Source organism: Eimeria mitis, genomic scaffold (genome assembly GCF_000499745.2).
Source record: "Eimeria mitis Houghton genomic scaffold, Emh_scaff1741, whole genome shotgun sequence".
NCBI classification, from domain to species: domain Eukaryota; phylum Apicomplexa; class Conoidasida; order Eucoccidiorida; family Eimeriidae; genus Eimeria; species Eimeria mitis.
In genome coordinates, this window is record NW_013570058.1 from 7,740 (window position 1) to 9,294 (window position 1,555).

A 1,555-nucleotide genomic window follows, 5' to 3' on the forward strand; every position below is an offset into this window, starting at 1 on the left:
ATGTATTCTTTTTGTCTCCCTTTATATATTCTTTCTGTCTCCTTTTATATATATTTTTTGTCTCCTTTTTTAAATATATTTTTGTCTCCTTTTGTATCTTCATTCTGTCTCCTTTTATGTATACTTTCTGTCTCTTTTTTTCTCTTTTCTCTGTCTCCTTTTTCTCTTCTTTCTGTCTCCTTTTTCTACATTCCTTCTGTCTCCTTTTTCTACATTCTTTCTGTCTCCTTTCAACATTCTCTTTGTCTCTTTTTTATAAATATTTATTTTTTTCTATAAATATATTTTTGTTAAGATATCTACATACCGAGCCCGCGGGGAGACACCTGAGGAGCGGCGGCAGCGCAAGGCGGCAGTAAAGGAGGCCCAGCGTATACTCAGAGCCAACAAAAAAGCTAACAAACTGCTGCTCAAGGTGCTGCTGCTGCTGCTGCTGCTGCTGCTGCTGCTGCTGCTGCTGGTGGTGCTGCTGCTGCTGCTGGTGCTGCTGCTGATGCTGGTGGTGGTGGTGGTGCTGCTGCTGATGCTGGTGCTGCTGCTGCTGGTGCTGCTGTTGCTGCTGGTGCTGGTGCTGCTGCTGTTGCTGCTGCTTCTGGCATTGCTGTTGCTGCTGTTGTTGTTGTTGTTGCTTCTGATGGTGCTTCTGCTGCTGTTGCTTCCATTTGGCTGCTGCTGCTGCTGCACTCTGCTGCTGCTGCACTCTGCTGCTGTTGCAGTTGCTGCTGCTGTTGTTTCCTCTATATTGTGCGTGTCTTAGCATTCTCTGCTGCTGCTGCGTTCTTGCTGCAACTGCAATTCTGTCTGCTGCTACTGCTAATGCTGCTACTGCTTCTGCTGCTGCTGCTGCTGCTGCTGCTGCTGCAGGAGGAGACAAAGAAAGCGCAGGCAGCACAAGCCCGCATCAGCCCCTTCGACGTCCGCCCCGGCGTTCGTTACTTTAAGCTCTGAGCCTCGGCAGCAGCAGCAGCAACAGCAGCAGCAGCAACAGCAGCAGCAGCAGCAGCAACAGCAGCACAACAGCAACAACAACAGCAGCAGCACCAGCAGCAGCAGCTGCTGCTGCTGCTATTGCTGCTGCAGTTGCTGCAGTTGCTGCGGGCTGAGGAGACACCCCCCTTTTGTTGTTAGTTAACGGCAGTATATATTTTGTGAGAGCAGCAGCTGTCTCCTTTTTTGCTGCTGCTGCTGCTGCTGCTGCTGCTGCTGTTTCTACTCGGTGCTGTCTCCTTTCTTGTTGCTGCTGCTCTGTCTCCTCATGCTTCTCTCTCCTATACTCTGTCTCCTTTCTCGCTGCTGTCTCTGTCTCCTTTCTCGCTGCTGTCTCTGCTTGGTTCTGTCTCTCTTGATAGCTGTCTCCTGCTGCTGCTGCTGCTGCTGCTGCTGCTGCTACTGCTGCTGCTGCTGCAGCGCTTACCTTTGCAGCTACTCTGCTAGCCACAACCGGCCCCTGCTTCGTACGGCCCAGCTAGCTAGCCATCGCAGCCAGCTCTATATATATATATATATATATATATATATATATATATATATATATATATATATATATATATATATA

General features: G+C 48.7%; 1 protein-coding gene across 1 annotated transcript in view; it reads right to left on the bottom strand.

Moving 5' to 3' along the window:
• Positions 1–1,555, bottom strand: part of EMH_0042700 (uncharacterized protein) — a gene marked incomplete at both ends in the record, with an annotated part of 2,286 nt that overhangs the window by 469 nt on the left and 262 nt on the right. The window contains 2 exons of the mRNA XM_013495767.1: positions 308–858; positions 1,042–1,427. Of these exons, the coding sequence (XP_013351221.1) occupies positions 308–858; positions 1,042–1,427 (937 nt within the window). The remainder of the gene's footprint in view (positions 1–307; positions 859–1,041; positions 1,428–1,555) is intronic.